The sequence below is a fragment of the Anastrepha ludens genome, chromosome 4 (assembly GCF_028408465.1).
Source record: "Anastrepha ludens isolate Willacy chromosome 4, idAnaLude1.1, whole genome shotgun sequence".
In the NCBI taxonomy this organism is placed as follows: domain Eukaryota; kingdom Metazoa; phylum Arthropoda; class Insecta; order Diptera; family Tephritidae; genus Anastrepha; species Anastrepha ludens.
Window position 1 is genome coordinate 108,754,700 of NC_071500.1, and position 14,230 is coordinate 108,768,929.

Consider the following 14,230-nt stretch of genomic DNA (forward strand, 5'->3'; position numbering starts at 1 on the left):
TTAATTAATATTTACTAAGTATATAACGGAATTTGTATAACAAAAAAATTAGCAATTTTAAAAATTATACTGAAGATTTTCCTCTCAAAAAACAAAATGGGCCTGTGATTTTTTGGTGAGATGTGGGCTTTTTCTATTGTCTTGAAAGAAAAAATTAATTAATCTATATGAATATACTTAACACCGAAACCAAAAACAAAAAAAAAAAACAAATTTTGGCAATAAAAGCCGGTAATAAATATAATATAAAATTAACTCGCAAATGCGCAAAAACTCACGGAAAATAATGACAAATTTTTGGCTACAAACACACATCAGCATTTTTCCTTCTCACACCTTTTTCCACCTAACTTTTTTTGGTATTTCATTCAAAAACTTAAACCTTTCTAGAACTTCATTAAAAAAGATGAAAATGTGTGTCCAAATATTTATTAAAATTCAATGAACAGCTGTAAAATCGCGTGACGCAAGAAATCTCCACTTCGCGCGTGTTTCATGCAAATTCAATTAAGTAAGGCAATTACAGTAAAGGCATCTGCGATAAAACACCAGCAATTACAAGATCAATTGAAATTCCAAACGATGTCGCATTGAGCGAGCGATCGCATGCCTATCAATGCAATTGAGCTTAGAGGGGAGCGTGTGTTAATTCAATTTATTGGAATTGTTTGCCACTCACTCAGATCCGCAAAAAATCACTTTCGAAATTTCGTACATACACACATACTTAATTATAGAAATATGTGTAAATAAGTATCTATTTTATTTACATTTTTGCGCCTTTATATCGAACTACATTCCACATATTGGTGAAAAAATTAAATAGGCAGCAACTGTGTTTTGCATACGAATATACAATTTAAGCGCCATACGAAAAATGTTACAATTAAATATGTAAAAATATACAAAATACGTATGAAGTGTGTCTCTGACTTACCGCTCGTCCCTCCTCGAAGGCATCACGCATCGAATAACCTGGTCTTCGCCCCATTTTTCTGCGCGCTTTCCTTCTGGGCGGCGGTGTATCGCTACTGCGTGTGGGAAAAATGTCCTCCTCGCTGCTACTGCCGTGTTCACTGCCACTGAGATAGTTGCTGCTATTTTTGCTGCTACCGCTCGCGCCTGCTTCGAGATCACCCTGTTGCAATGCGGTGTAGTTGACCGACTGAAAACGATTAAAACGCGGACCGAAGGTGTCAAGTATTCCGCCAGCAATGCTGCCACCACTTTTTGTTCTTGGTGTTCGCTTGTTGCGTGCAACACCGCCACCTGCCCGTCGCGTGTGTTGCCGCGTGCTGCCCTTTGCTGCTGTCGAACTTGTGGTGATTGGTGTAGCAGTGCCTGCCTCTGTGCTGGATTGTGAATGCTGTATCTCCAACCAGGTATTCATTACTGACTAATTGCAATTATTTTAGTTTGAGCAGGCGTGTTTCACTTGGTGATTTCGCGAAGTGATTATTTCTTTTTTGCTATGTCGAGATATACTAAGTAGGTATGTATCCGTTAATGGGGCAAGGACTGCTTCACTGGAAGTATTGAGTATTGAGGAATATCTAAAATTTAAGAGAAAAATAATGGTGATAATTTTTGTTTGTTTGTTGATAGAAGTTGGTTGCGCATTTTGCAGCACCACTAAAATAAAGGGTTCATTACCACTAAATCTTCAAATCACTAAATCCGCTTATTGCACTGATTATTTAGTGCACTATGCCCAACCCTGAATAGAATAGCAACGAATATTTGAAAGGGTTTTTAACGCATCCTATTGGTCACAAATATTTAGGAAAAAAAAAAAATTTAGTTATCACATTTCGTGCAATATGAAAATATTGGCAAGAGACTCTCAAAAAATGTAGTTTACGTATGGTTAGATTAGATAACTGCCCCCATGGAGAAAAGCTCATTTGGACGTGGCACCATTTCAAGGAGGGCAAGGTGCGGTAAGGGTTTTAATTGATAGCTTCCGAGTTTCAGATATGAGAAAAGTTGTACGCTGATGCTAATTTCGCAGCCGGCTACTATTCAAGTTCGATAGCTCTTCAGACTTCGTTAAAAGCTAATAGCGAAATCGCCAAAATTTTAGCTCCGCAAATTTAATGCAGCTGATAAGTAAATTCTGAAACAATTCTTTCTTTTCCTTCTTCTTCATCTTTATTGTAGAACTATGTCCGTTTTTTTCAACGAGAAAAATTACAATGTGTTATTGTTTTTTTAAATAAAAATATAACTATTACATGGAGCGGATCGCGATCCAGACGTCCAACACTTGTGCCAACACTTTGGTGGTCTTCCTGGAGGTCGAGGGGTTTTAAGTTGACCTTTCATCACAATTTTTGTCAACCGACCGTCTCCATTCCCTTTACATGCTGGTTCCAAGCTTTTATTCTCTAACTCACCTCTGACTCATCTCTCTTACTTCTTCGTTTCGTTTGAGATCGCGTCCTTTGTAGTAAGCTATTCCTCGCAACGTTTGCAATTTCAGATATCTTTATTCACTCGACAGACGCCGCAGAATGAACTCGAGGTTATAGTAAGTCTTCTTCTTGCTTGGCGCGATAACCGCTTATGCAGTTTTTAACTTCAATCAGAAATGCCAATGCAGCGACCTCTCCCTTCATTTGCTATCGCACAATCGGACATCATATCGAATATTTTCAGAGCCGGAGCGTTTGTGTCCATTCGCCTGTATGACCCAGGCAGTTGGGCTTCATTTAAAATAAGCTATATGTCAGTATTGTTGTGGAATAAATTTAAATTGAATGCACCAAATTGTGTCTTAATTTGGATGTTGTCCTGACAACTTTGTGAGTGAAGTTATTAAACGGATTCTACTGCTTCGTCCCGGATTAGCACATACCCCCAAATTAGACGATTAGGAAGTTATCTTCTTCTTCTTGATTGGCGCAATAATCGCTTAAACGATTTTGACCCTGATCAATGTAACGTATTTATGTACGAGGGAAGCAATTCTAACACATCTGGTAGTATACACAAAGCTACCAGAGGAAGTCTCTTGTGAGGGCAAATGCTCTGCAAAAAGTTGCTGAAGGGTTAATCAAATTTCTGTTTCTGCATGTTAAAGCTCGGCTCGAAGATGGTTTAGTGAGTGGTAGTAATTACCAGTGTTCCTTAAAGGAAGTCTGTGTTCAATTCAGTGCCGTTCTTTTTTGTCGATCTCTTAGAAGTAGTGAAAATCGTATACCGAAATAGTACGAGTTTTGGGAATATAAAACGAAAAAGTACCGATATCAATCTTTATATTATTTCTAATCTTCACTTCCGCACTTCCTCACTTAATCGCTGACTTGAGACAAAATGAAAGGCAATTTCCAACTTCCGTCATCAGTTTTTTAGGCTATCCCAGGATTGAAATTTAGTGGGTTGAGGAATTCCCTAAGCAAAGTGCGGCGATTTTCTAATTTTAAACCAAAATTAACAATCGATCATTGCGGTTTCTTATAAGATGTGTAATCTCAATGGACTTTTTTCGTATATGCAAACTATAATCGTATTTTGAGATTTTTTAATGTGGTGAAAAAATCTGGCTTGCTGGGTATAACAATGGCATTTACGTCCAATGAAAGTAGTGACAACTGCATTTAGCTGCATTACGCTCAAAATAACAAAGATTCAGTTCAAGAGTTTATGCTCTTGAAATGCCAAATTGTATGAGGGAAATTATTTGTACTTGCACGCACACACATATATGTACATACATACGTGCACATATGAATATTCGTTTGAATATATCAAGAATCTAGAGTCGAATTTTTGTGCCAGGCAACAAACCCATACGAGGAATTTACATGCACCTTTTATTGTGGCAATGCACTTATACTCGTACATACATAACTGCATGCATATATACATGCATATGCAGGTTCATAAGTAGGGCAATACCAAGCTTAAAAACCAGTTGGTGGAATATCCCTCATTTTTTGCACATTTCGCAGCTGGAAGAATGCAACAATTGTTGATGTTATTGAAAAATAAGTAAAATATTTGGGAGTGCAGGTACGGAGTGGCATTAAGTGTCCGAATGAAACTGCCTTTGTAAATACACAATCAAAATTGTGTGCGTGCCTGTATGAAAGGAAAGTTTTGTAAGCTTGTTTTTTTTTTTTATTAGCTGTAAGGTAACATAGCTTGAATTGCTTTCTTAATTAAATTTGATATTTTAAATTTTTATCGATAGAAACGTGTGTGGCCTTGCGTTGTCCTGATGGAATACAACACTTCCTCTGTTGGCCAATTCTTGCAGTTTCTGATAAATTGCTAGCTTCAAATGATCCAGTTGTTGACTGTAGAGATCTAAATTTAATGTTTGGCCAAACGGGCCATAATAAATTATTCTATTCAAGTCCCACCAAATACAGTCGAACCCCTCTAGGTGTTCGTCCTGGTTTGGCTATCATTTGAGCTGCTTCATCACGCTTTGACCACGATCGTTTTCGAACGATATTGTCGTATGTGACCCATTTCTCATGCCCAGTCATCATCCGTTTAAGAAATGGGTCAATTTCAATCCGTTTGGCTAAGGCTTCGCAGATGAAAATTCGTTCCCTCTTATTTTGTGGTGTTAATTACTAAGACACGTAACCATCTTTAAAATTATTAATATATGTCTAATATTTTAAATAAATCTAATAGTTTGGGGAAAAATAAATCCATTATTTTCTCGGTAGATGGCTGTAGTGATCGTTATCTCGCAGAGTGTCGATCAAGCAACTTAAAGTTTATGCTCGTTGCCAAGAGGCATTTCATTCTAAAAAAATGCGTTTGCTGTTTTTTTTTTTTGTTCCAATCAGTCAGTTACAGGGTGTTAACAATGGCAGTCAATAAAGGGACAATTCGAATTCGGTATATTTTGCAGTTTTTCTTTGATAAAGGCGAAAATGCAAGCCAGACCGCTGAAATTGTGAATGCTGTTTTTGGTGCCGATACTGTAAGAGTGCAATTTTGGTTTCATCGGTTCCATTCAGGTATTTTTTATGTTAAAGAAAATGTCGAAAATGTCAATAAAATCATAGAAATAATCGAGATTGACCGGCATTTTAGTAGTCGTAGCATTGCTAAGGAGCTAAAGATCGACCATAAAACAATTTTAAACCATTTGAGCAAAAGTAATGGATTTCTTTCTTCCCAAACTAATATTTGGTAGTTAGCCTTGCAGTTATTTCCTATGCAGAAATGACTTGGAAAACAAAATGAAATGTATCAGTCATTTTGCAAAAAGATCGAGCATTTTACAGCACCTTTTGAAGAGAAAAGCGACTGTTTCCAAAGAATAGATAGCCGTCTGGCTATATGACAGTATACCAGCGTCCGACCTTTGAAAAAGTCGTCATCTGGGCCTTTAAAGTGGCGAAAACAGTAGTAAGGCAATCAAAAACAAAATGAGAACACAGCTCCCAAGCATTAAATTGATCCAATTAGTATAGAAATGTATGGATCGGCTCTTTCGTATTCGTAGAGAAGATTGGAAAACCGGTTTGTGTAGGGAACCTAATGAGTTTTATCCTTTCCATATCGGTTTCCATAGGGAGGCTGATAAGATTGATCCTGACCGCGCTGCATATTTTCTATTACGTTTCTGCGTTCATGTGATGACAAAACAGTGGCTACTTTCTATTAATTAACAGCTGAAGTTTAAAGTTACACAGTTAAACACCGCACATTTTCCTCAGTGTATTCGATTCTTATTTTGTCAGCTTGACTAACGTCAGCCGAGCGTAAAACGTATTAGCATAAACTGGCCGCGTGTGCCGTGCCAGCCACTCAATCTGGACACTAATACGACAATGTTACAAATACAAAAGCGCTCGTAGATGTGGGCGTGCACACATTTGCAGGGCCTGTAGAACACAAGAAGAATAAGAGCAAATAAAAAGAAAAAGGAGTTAGTTGCCACCATGAAAGGCCGCAATCAGCAGCAATAACAAACCAAACAAGCCGCTAACCAAGTAAACTTGACTGAGAGATGTGGCTGACCGACTAACTAAACATCCGGACTGCATGACTAACAAAGTAACTAAATAAACGCTTTGGCAATGGAAAGAACACAGAACAGAAAAAGAGCGCACAATTCAAAGACTTTCTTCAAGCGCTTGAAATTGTGCGCATGTGTAAAATGTTCTGGCTGCTGCTGAAGGAAATACATATGAATATCTAAGCAGACGCAACAAGAAGCTGGCTTTCCGAAGAACCACGAAGTCGTTGAAGCTAATGATATTCGTAATCAAGCTCATGATGGAGATGCTAATGATGATGTTGATAAAGACGAAGATGAAGGCGAGGCCAAAATTCAAAGCCACGGCCAAAGCAACTAATCATTCGTGTAACAAGTGCAGAGTTTCTTTGAGAGGTGTGCGATGCAGGGAGCAGTGCGTTGTGGGCTGACAGGGTAGTTGATTAGCTAGCTAGTTGGAGACAGACACACACACACTTCCAAACGTTGTTTGTTTATTTTGAGTTGTCAACGTAGTGCGCTTGCCGTTTTCTGCAGCGTTTGAAGATCAATTACAAAACAATGCGTGCGGGAATCGACGCCAACAGCGCCATCACCATCGCCAACGCCATTGCCAACATCAGCAACAGCGGCAGAAGCATTGGAACCGACTTTGGCAATGCCACGGCCACGGCGTAACGAACACCAAACCCCACATTCAGTATCTTTTAAGACTTTCGCGTGAAATGTTGTGCCGGTGATAGCAGTTGAAACTAAAAAAAAAGAAAATTTAAAGCAGAAACTAAAGTTAACACAAAAAAAGGCAACAACAAGTGAATTCAGCTTAAGCAAACGCGCAGTGGCTTAAAGTGGCTTCGAATGTGATTTTAAAAAGACGTGATTAAAATAAAAAGGTGATTTGTTACGACAAATAATTAAAAATTTAAAATACGCGCAACGGGAGCCGTTTATCGAAGTGTGCGTGATTGCCAAAGTATCAATACACACAACTGTGTTTGATTTTGGAGTATTTTTCAATGCATAAATAATAGATGACGTTATTAGAACATGTTTTAAAACGGCCAAAAAGTGTATGAAAGCATAACAGAAAGTTTTCCAACTTCCAAAACAAAAACAACACAAAAAACTAGCTGACTATTCAGCTACAACAACAATATTATTATTATTTATTAAATTTTATCTCTTTGGTGTATCTGCCCTAAATCTGCCTAAATTGAAGACACATTAGACGCTACTTTTTTCTATATTTTTGAAATTAGGTTAATATAAATGCTACTTTTTGGTGCTTAAAACATTTTTAGTGCGGAAAATACGTTAAGCATCATTTACATGAATTAGGGCTGTATCGTCAGTCTGCTGTTTGATTTGTTTGTGAGTGCAACGCGTGATTTATGACACTCGTCGAGTAACTCAGTATTTAAATGGTACTGTCTGGTGGCAAAGGCATTTTTAATAGTTGTATTAGTTTATGTGCTAACGAGCCGTAGCTTATAGCGAAAAGTAAACGTGAAGTTGTACAGAGCAGTAAAGTAGGAGAATTCGTTTAAAATTGGTCATAAATCACATGAAGAGATTTCAGGTTCAGCAAGATATTTGATATTTATAAGCACAAGAGCTTTCTCTGTGGTTTGTATTGTACGTCTCGATCTCTTTTTCTCCCTACAAATAAAGTGACTTTACCTTTTTATGCAACCATCGAACGTGGGTGGTTTTCATGAGACATTTTTTAAAGCCTGAAATGCATGCGAAGGTTGGCCTTTCAAACCATTTTTAACACACTTTTATTAGGTCGGGTTGTGTATGTATGTATGTATGTATGTATGTAACGGAATCTTTGAGGTTAATTTTCACTGGCTTCTAAAAATCTGATCGACTTGAAATTTTGCACACCTATCAAGGACCGATGACAATGCAATAATTTGATAAAAGTTTTCCATTATCCTTATTAGGATTGCCAGGATTAATATTTTCTTTTTTTACCTGTGGGCAAAAAGTAAGGTGAAATTGGTGGTAAAAAATCTTTATTTATTCTTGTAAATCAATTTCATCCCCTTCAAAACAATCCCCTCTCAATGAAATACACTTATGCCAACGATTTTTCCAATCCCCGAAACATGCCAAATAGTCCATTTCCGGTATAGCCATCAGCACCTTCTTTGATTCAGCTTTTATCTTTTCAATCGACTCGAAACGCGTTCCCCGGAATGGTCTCTTGAGTTTTGGGAATAGCCAGAAGTCACACGGAGCCAAATCAGGCGAATACGGTGGTTGCGGAACGATATGCGTGGAATTTTTGGCGAAATGGTCACGAAGAACAAGTGCAGTGTGAGACGGTGCATTATCGTGATGCGAAAACCAAGAGTTGTTGGCCCATAATTCTGGTCTTTTTAGATGAATTGCTTCACGTAAACGACGTATAACGCTCAAATAATATTCCTTATTAATAGTTTGGCCAGGGGGAAAGAATTCATAGTGCACTACACCACGAAAATCGAAAAAAAAACTGGCCAATGGGGTAGGGTAGCCGTTTCTCAGGCTCCCTCCACGAAATAAGTTCTTCATCCCGATTACTTCTTTATCACGGCCGATAACTGCATAGCTTTAGACTCACAGTCGATAAGAAAGGAATTAAATATAACACGAATATATCGAATCATTAACCCTTTTTAAGGCAGAGGCGATATATTTACCACCAACAAAAACTTTGTTTATCTTTTTATGTAAGCTATCAAAGGAGTCCTAATTTGTTGCAAGGGCAACTAAGAAGGTCTGGTTTATTATTATAAAAATAAAAAAATGACGTTTGTGTGACATATTTTTTCTTGGCGCCACTAGCTGTCAAAAATTGCGGTAATTTTGAAAGAAAATTTGTTACTCCGTGAATCTTCATAATTTTTATTTGAAAGGATGTAAGAAACTGTTTTTTTATTATGTATTTATGTTTATTCTACAAGTTGTTTGCTATACCTTACAAGTTACTATCGTATTTTGATGTGAGAAGACTTTTTACTCGGTGGGAAAAATATTCCCGCTGCCCGTGGCGTGTTATGTACATTTGTTGAACTAGTTCCTTCTTTTCTCAGATTTTCATGAAAAATGCCGCGCTATTTGAATGAAAATGATATTGAGCAGATGTTGGACATGCCCGATGATGGCTCAGAAGACGGATTTGAGTTTGATGAGGCAGAAGAGTTCAACGTGAATACAATACAACGGTTACTTCAAGCACCTGATGATTCAAGTGACCTTTTACAAAATTCTCCTACTCATTTGAATTCTACACCTAACAGTTGTTCCGAGTCAGGTACATCTACAATAGCACTATGTTCACAATTAGATAATTCGCAGCCAGAAGAGCCTTTGATAGTACAGTCATCATCATCCTTAGAACAAGAATTGACTGATGAATCTGAATGTGAAGTTGAGTCATGGGGGAAGGTTTTCTGGACATCCAGGCCAGATCCTGATGAATTTGATAAGGTGACAATAAAACCTCGGTATTTATTGAATAGGAGAGCACGTCCAGTAGCGCATTTCAAAAAGTTTTTTAGTGATGAAGTCTTCGATTTGATTGTTACTCAGACAAACTTGTATGCGGAGCAGCAAAATATAAAAAATCGGGAGCCGTTTGACACACAGGAAATTAGTGCTTTTTTAGGCGTTCTCATTATAACGGGTTATCATTTTCTTCCATATATCGATTTATATTGGTCATCGGATCCTGGATTTCGTGTGAATGAAATAGCTGAAGTTATGCCAGTAAAACGCTTCAAGAAAATTTTAGAGACTTTGCATTTGAACGATAATAGTCAACAACCAAGTAGAGAAGATGTAAGTTTTTATAAATTGTATAAAATTCGTTCTCTTATATCTTTACTTAGTCAATCATTTCAAAGCAATGAATTCAATTCCAATGATACTATTCAAAGGAAGGTCCAGTTTGAAGCAGTACATGCCGCTAAAGCCCATAAAAAGGGGCTACAAAGTGTGGTGTTGTTGTGATAGTAGCACAGGGTACTTGTATAACTATGAAATTTATACAGGTAAAACAGGACAAGGAACAGAAGAGGGTCTAGGGGCTAATGTCGTAAAGAAATTGTCAAGTAAATTAGCACAAGAAGATTTCAAGTCTCATGTTACATTCGATAACTTTTTTTGCGATTTTTCTCTCATGCAGTACTTGTATGAAAAAAATATTTATGCCACTGGAACAGTAAGAAGAAATGGAGCAATTTTACCTAACATAATAAAAAATAACACAAAAAGAAACGGCAGAAACCAAAGCCTAAAGTTGAAAAAAGGTTAATTCAAGTGGGGAACTAAACAAGATGTAGCATTTACTGTGTGGCAAGATACTAAAGAGGTTTTATTGTTGACAACTGCATTTCATCCTAAAGTGGAAGTAACAACTGTACAAATAACGCAAAAAAATGGCACCAGGGAAGCTGTAAGTTGTCCTATGGTTGTGAAAGAATACACCAAAAGAATGGGCGGTGTCGACCGTTTTGACCAAGTGAAGGGGACGTATGCTGTCGGAAGGAGAAGTAAACGCTGGTGGTTGCGGATATTCTACTTCTTGGTGGACGCAAGTTTGACAAACCATTTTATATTCCCTAACGTCGAGAGTAGAACAGCTTACCAACTTAGAATTTCGGGTGGCTGTTGCCAGATTAGTGGCTATAGCAGCAGAAAAAGAAGATCAAGCTTGCCTACCTATATCTGCAAGAAATCACGCATAGCATGCCCAGAGGTATATCAAAAAACTGTAAATGCTGTACCTGAAGAACTGCGGTTTGTAAACGTAGGTGACCATATGCCAGCAGAGTTGGAAACTTACCGACGCTGTAAATTGTGCAGCACAAAGGTCAAAGATAAGCGTAGCAAAATAAAATGCAGCAAGTGTAATGTCCCTCTTTGCATCACGCATTGTTTTGCACAATTTCATAGAAAATAATGTCTCAAATTCAGCTTGCATGTGGCTCTGTTGACGGGCAGTGGGAATATTTTTACCACCTATTTTTCCAAAACTTCCGAAATAATTAGTGTTTTTCTTTTAAGTTTATTTTTGTTATATAAATAAAAACATGCCAAAAATGTAAGCGCAAGTTATTTTATTACTCTGAATCCTTCTGCCTTATAAAGGGTTAATTCACTGACTGCAATGATAACAATAATTTTCATTCATAATAAAAAATAGTTTAAAAAAAAAACTAAAAAACACGCTTTTTTGCTAATCGAACTAAAAAGTAGAAAATAAAAAATAGTTTAAAAAAACTAAAAAACACGCTTTTATTGCCAATCGAACTAAAAAGTATAAAAGAAATTTTAATGACAAAGAGACCTATAATGAAGTAATAGCACTTGAACGATCAGTCATAGTCAACTACCTCAGAACAGAATTGTAACAAAAATTAAGATACAAATAGAATAATTCAAATTAGAGTTAAAAGCGTGGGATGCATTTTGCTTCACTTTCATAACCCTCTGTACATAGGTAGTTGCCAATAGAATGATTGTAATATTTACTATATCAAGCATCCCACGCTTTTAACTCTAATTTGAATTATTCTATTTGTATCTTAATTTTTGTTATAATTCTGTTCTGAGGTAGTTGACTATGACTGATCGTTCAAGTGCTATTACTTCATTATAGGTCTCTTTGTCATTAAAATTTATTTTATACTTTTTAGTTCGATTGGCAATAAAAGCGTGTTTTTTAGTTTTTTTAAACAATTTTTTATTTTATATCCCAAGCGCGGGAGCTCAATTTTTGATATTTTAGAATTAATTGTACGAAATTAATAATGCGATTGAGTTTTTCGATTTCAATGTGCTATTTTTTTTTTCATTCTCTGACGCCAGAAATGCATTCAAACAATTCTTTATTAAAGTTGAAAGTTTTCTTCCATATAAAGCACCTGTTCAGCAGTGTTTTGTACAGAAGAAAATGCTCTGCACTTCAGCGAAAAAGAATGGGCTATCAAATGTATGCTGAGAATTTTTCTAAATTTTTTTTAATAAAGTTGAAAACTTGTATGTATTTCTTGTGATTTATTCAATTTTCATGTGGAGCTTCAAGTTACATGGTTTTCGTTGTAGAAGTTAGAACTTATATAAAATAGTATAAAATCCCTAATTACTAGGGGTACATGGGGCACGCTCTCAATAACACTATACCGCTCCTCCTCCTCGGCTGATTTCTACCCTGAGCCAGCTGTAAGCATTTCATCAAGGTGGAGCAGCATTTATGTCTATTGACACAACCAGGTACCTGCGTCCAGGTCCCTCTCTTGTGGACGTTTGCGCAGTATTTACGAACTATCGTCTTGTATTCTCTCTGATCATTTTGTGAATGATTGACTCAAGAGTCTGTCAGTTCATCTCCATGTCGCATTTGCAACTGTGCAAATGTAACTGACCTTGCGCTCCCATTCAATGAATTCAAGTCCTAGCATTTTCCAGTAAACGCTCGAGCCGCCTCCCACTTAGCACTGGATGAGCACATGACCCGCTTGATACATTAGAATAGGATAAGGTGAGATAAGACAAAATAAAAAAAGATAAGATAAAACAGGATAGCAATAGATTCATTTAGGTAGAACATCCTTTACGCTTACTGTTTAGCCAATATTTTCTCCATATCGTCTCTGAATAGCAAATGGTTTTTATGAGAGCCTTTTTCATAACAGAAATTTACCTTCGATGGCTGTCTTTGTTTTTTTCTACCATTTAACGCTTCATAGACGAAATTCGCTGGTGCTAATGAAAGATAGTTACACACTCGGTCAATCAAACGTCAACAGATTTTAAACTCAATAGAACTTTCCTTAAATTAAGTTTAAGCTCAATAAAGAATCCCATTCTATTATTAGTTAAAAATATTTAGGGTGAACAAATATTGCTTCCAATAGCACTAAAAATAATAATAAAATATAAATGAAACATATACAACTTAAAAATTAGTACTAATATTAAAAAATTAGAGAAATTAGCATTGCAAAACGATGTTAGAAAATTTATTAACAAACCGAATGAACTAGAAAAGAAACACCCTGCGGAAAAAATAGCATCAAAATGGTTCTGGGATTTAAAAAAGAAAAAATTGACCCTGGTATGTGCATATTGGCTTAGTTTCTTATAGACTCATTTGTATGCAAAGCTTTTTTCTCCTTATTTGCAAATAAAGGGTTTTCCAATAAGAGGTGTTATTCCCGTAAAAGATCAATAGGTTCGTTGCTTGTGTGGCACGTAGCGCTGTCTTGTTGAAAAAAATGTTGTCCAGATCAATACCATCGAATTCCGGCCATAAAAAATCGTTATTCATCTCTCGATAGCGCAATCCATTCACCGTAACTGTTGCTCCAGTTACATTTTCGAGAAAGTAAGGTCCAATGACTCCGCCGGACCATAAACCGCACCAAATAGTACCACGTTGAGGTAGAGAGGCTTTCCAACAATAATTCTTGGATTTTCTGAGTCCCAGATCCGACAATTTTGCTTGTTGACGAAGCTACCGAAGTGGAAATGGGCCTGATCACTCAAGATGATTTTTGGATGGAATTCCGAATCATTGTCATGCATTTCAACGACCCAATCAGCAAAGACACGACGTTGATGATAATCGGCCGGCTTGAGTTCTTGTATTAACTGGACTTTATAAACCTTAAGACCCAAATCTTTATGCAAAACACGTTGTAATGACGTATGTGGAATACCTAATTCCAAAGAACGACGAGGAATGGTCAAACTTGGGTTTTCTTGAACACTTTCGGCTAGAGCAACAATGTTTTCGGCTGTTCCTGAGCGACGTGCACGGCTTTTATTCTTCACATCACTTCACATCTTGGGACAAGCAAAAGCTCGACTTTTTTCACCAATTTCTGTATTGCGGTCGGTCAAGTGCTACACGATGACCCAAAAATGTTCGAATTTCACGAACCGTCTCTGACAAATTTTCACCATTTTCATAGTGAATTTTAATATTCTCAGTGCGTTGTTTAAGCGTGTATCGTTCCATTTTTATTAATGGCGTAGTTTCTATTTGTCAATTATCAAAAAATGACAGCTTCAAAAGTGACATCTACCGAAATAGCGAGCTACTCAAAATAACACTTGTTATTGGAAAACCATTTACTTGAATTCGACCATTAAAAGTCCCTATTTAAAATTTTTTGACATTCTTATGGTTATCTTATTCGTATTCTTTGTAAAAATGAGACATGCAAGCATGTTGAGATATTTAAAAAAAAATTTATAAATAAA

At 36.7% G+C, this 14,230-nt stretch overlaps 1 protein-coding gene across 2 annotated transcripts in view; it reads right to left on the reverse strand.

The window, feature by feature from the left end:
- Positions 1 to 297: 297 nt before the first annotated feature.
- Positions 298 to 14,230, reverse strand: part of LOC128860575 (uncharacterized) — a 41,995-nt gene continuing 28,062 nt past the window's right edge. For both annotated transcript variants that reach the window (XM_054098172.1, XM_054098173.1), the window contains exon 2: positions 298 to 1,553. In XM_054098172.1, the coding sequence (XP_053954147.1) occupies positions 887 to 1,390 (504 nt within the window). In that variant the 5' untranslated portion in view covers positions 1,391 to 1,553 and the 3' untranslated portion in view covers positions 298 to 886. The remainder of the gene's footprint in view (positions 1,554 to 14,230) is intronic.